The sequence below is a fragment of the Zingiber officinale genome, chromosome 8A (genome assembly GCF_018446385.1).
Source record: "Zingiber officinale cultivar Zhangliang chromosome 8A, Zo_v1.1, whole genome shotgun sequence".
Classification (NCBI taxonomy): domain Eukaryota; kingdom Viridiplantae; phylum Streptophyta; class Magnoliopsida; order Zingiberales; family Zingiberaceae; genus Zingiber; species Zingiber officinale.
In genome coordinates this window covers 20,672,354-20,674,972 of record NC_056000.1, presented here as the reverse complement: position 1 = coordinate 20,674,972, position 2,619 = coordinate 20,672,354, and the positions used below count along the sequence as shown (strand labels likewise).

At 44.9% G+C, this 2,619-nt stretch overlaps 1 protein-coding gene across 1 annotated transcript; it reads left to right on the top strand.

Annotated features, from left to right (window-relative positions):
• The first annotated feature begins 297 nt into the window (after nt 1-297).
• On the top strand, nt 298-1,830 carry LOC122011385 (peroxidase 20-like). Its single transcript, XM_042567773.1, has 4 exons — nt 298-554; nt 651-842; nt 926-1,091; nt 1,172-1,830. Exons 1-4 carry the CDS (start codon nt 330-332, stop codon nt 1,615-1,617), a joined length of 1,029 nt encoding a protein of 342 aa, XP_042423707.1. The 5' UTR covers nt 298-329; the 3' UTR covers nt 1,618-1,830.
• The last annotated feature ends 789 nt before the right edge of the window (nt 1,831-2,619 follow it).

Genomic DNA, 2,619 nt, shown 5'->3' with positions numbered 1-2,619 from the left:
GGCGAATAGCTTCCCAAAGCGTGGAATGGTAAAGCAATATCCAGTTGCCAATAGTCTCACGTCATCTGATATATTTGTCCTACTCCAACCAAAGAATTCTCCATTTGCTAAATCTTGTTTATGAGTTTTACTTGTTACGATTGACAAGCAATATCCAGTTGTTTGTTGCACCTGCACTTCTGCACACACCCACGGTGAAGTTGGTTGAGGTAGGTACACCCTCTGTTGTCTAGCTCAGTGACGGTGGTTGGGGAATGAGCATGCCCAAACATTCCCAAGATTGCAGATATATTTACTATTTTCGTCGAAAAGATTCATCCAAGGAATTGATGGATTCCCTGAGTACGGCGAAGCTGTTGGCCTCCGTGCTCCTCCTCGCCTCGCTCTGTGTCCGAGCAGAGGTCGACGACGTTCCACTCTCCCCGTACTACTACGACGGCACATGCCCCCTCGCGGAGCTCATCGTGAAGCAGACCGTCGAGGCGGTGGTCTACAGAGATCCGCGAATGGCCGCTTCGCTTCTCCGCCTCCATTTCCACGACTGCTTCGTCCTGGTTCGTGCCTCGAACCATTCGGAGTTCTACTTTCTGAAGTGAGTGGTAATTAGTCGATCGATCGATCGAGTTGTTTAATTTTTTTGAATGTTTTAGGGATGCGATGCGTCGGTTCTACTGGACGATACCGACGGCATAGTCAGCGAGAAAAACGCCGGGCCGAACAAAAACTCTCTGCGCGGATTCGAGGTGATAGACTTGATCAAGGGCCTGCTGGAGGCGGCCTGCCCATCGACAGTGTCCTGCGCCGATATCCTCGCCATGGCTGCGAGGGACGCGGTCCACCTGGTGAGGATTCCGCTCAAACGAGCTCAAACTGATCGATCAACCGGTCGTACCTAAATCTAATGGATCGAGTCCGAACTGTGCAGAGGGGTGGACCGACATGGAAGGTGTATTTGGGGAGAAAGGATTCTCTGAAAGCGAGCTTGAGCGAGGCCAACAAGATGATTCCTGCTCCAAATTTCACGCTCGATATGCTTATCTCCAACTTCCAGAGCCATGGCCTCGACGTCGTGGACTTGGTCAGCCTTTCAGGTGCCGATTAATTATGAAAAAATTATAGGAATGGACAATTATATTGCCGATCGACGAACTTTGGTGGATGGGTGGTGCAGGGAGTCATACGATAGGGAGGTCGCGGTGCGTGAGCTTCAAAGGGAGGATCTACGGGCAGGATCCAGTGGAGCCATTCGAGGCGTACGACCACCACCGCAGGTACGCCGACTTCTTCCGGAGTTTGAGGTCGGTGTGCCCGCCGACGGGGAGGGACGGCGTGCTCGTGCCGCTCGATTCCAAGACGTCGCGGCGGTTCGACAACCAGTACTACCGCAACCTCATCCGGGGACACGCCTTGCTGCAGAGTGACGACGAGCTGGCGTCGGCGGCGTACGCCGAGGAGGAGGCGATCGCGAGACTGGTGTGGGCTTACGCCCAAGACCAGAGGCTCTTCTTCCGGCACTACGTCAGTTCGATCATAAAGATGGGGACCATCAACGTGCTCACCGGCGGCGAAGGGGAAGTCCGGAAAAACTGCAGATATGTGAATGCTTACTACCATTGAGGAGGAGAGGAGGAGCTGTGGCGGCTGCAATCATTCAACAGAAGCGAATCAGCGACAGGCCTTTCTTTTTTTTTGGAGGGAAATGGAATGCATTAGTGAAAGTGGGCTTCCACTCTTGCTTAGATACAGGGTTACTGATTTTGGGCTATATATTATCTTAGTGGCCTATAAACCTCTTCAAATTTCAAATTTTAATAGATTTTTGCCTATCAATTATATATTCAGATTTAATTTAATTTAATTTAACTGTTTTTGTTGTGCCAGATCAGAATTAGTCTCATATGCAATATTGTATAGGAATATTTTGTTATCCAACGTCAGTGGATTTTAACGTGGAATTTGGATACTCGGAGCTTAGTCTAAATCTGCCATTTTCATTTCGTTAGTTAAGATGGACTAAGGGAATTTTTTTTCATTGATATGTTGGTTTAGGATTTAAAGTTGTTCTATAAAAATAATTATTACACCTGAAATAACAAAAGAGGAGGATGTTTAGATGTATATGTACACATGATAAAAAAAACTAAAAACATTACAAGGATTTCATTAAGAAAAAAATTAAAAAGAGTATTTATATATGACGGTGTGGACCTATAAATAATTACGACAAATACACATATTAAATGAGCAATAGAAGAAAATTATATTAGTTGGTAGTTATAAAATATGATGAAATATATTTAAATACATGTAGTGAAAAATGATAATTCAAGTGTTCAGTCCAACTAATTTAGTTTTATGGTCTTATCCTACAAAGATTCGAATTTTGGTTCTATTATTTGTTTTCCTAAGTGTTTCACCATCTCTGTTGGAGTGACAATGATATAGTAGAGAATATGATGCATATAACTAACCCCACTTAATAAAATAAGATTATTAGAATCCGTGCGAGTTATAGGGGAGGCGAATAACTCTAATCGCTTCTCGTCTTAATCTTGTATTCGTCATTTGAATACATAGCAGATACTTGAATAAATACCGATGCCACATGCACAACTCTAG

Excerpts from the sequence above, each read along its gene's own strand:
- LOC122011385 (XM_042567773.1), top strand. The coding sequence starts at position 330 with ATGGATTCCCTGAGTACGGCGAAGCTGTTGGCCTCCGTGCTCCTCCTC. Across the intron at positions 843-925 it reads CGAGGGACGCGGTCCACCTG|AGGGGTGGACCGACATGGAA; the intron begins GTGAGGATTCCG and ends CGAACTGTGCAG. Across the intron at positions 1,092-1,171 it reads GGACTTGGTCAGCCTTTCAG|GGAGTCATACGATAGGGAGG; the intron begins GTGCCGATTAAT and ends TGGGTGGTGCAG.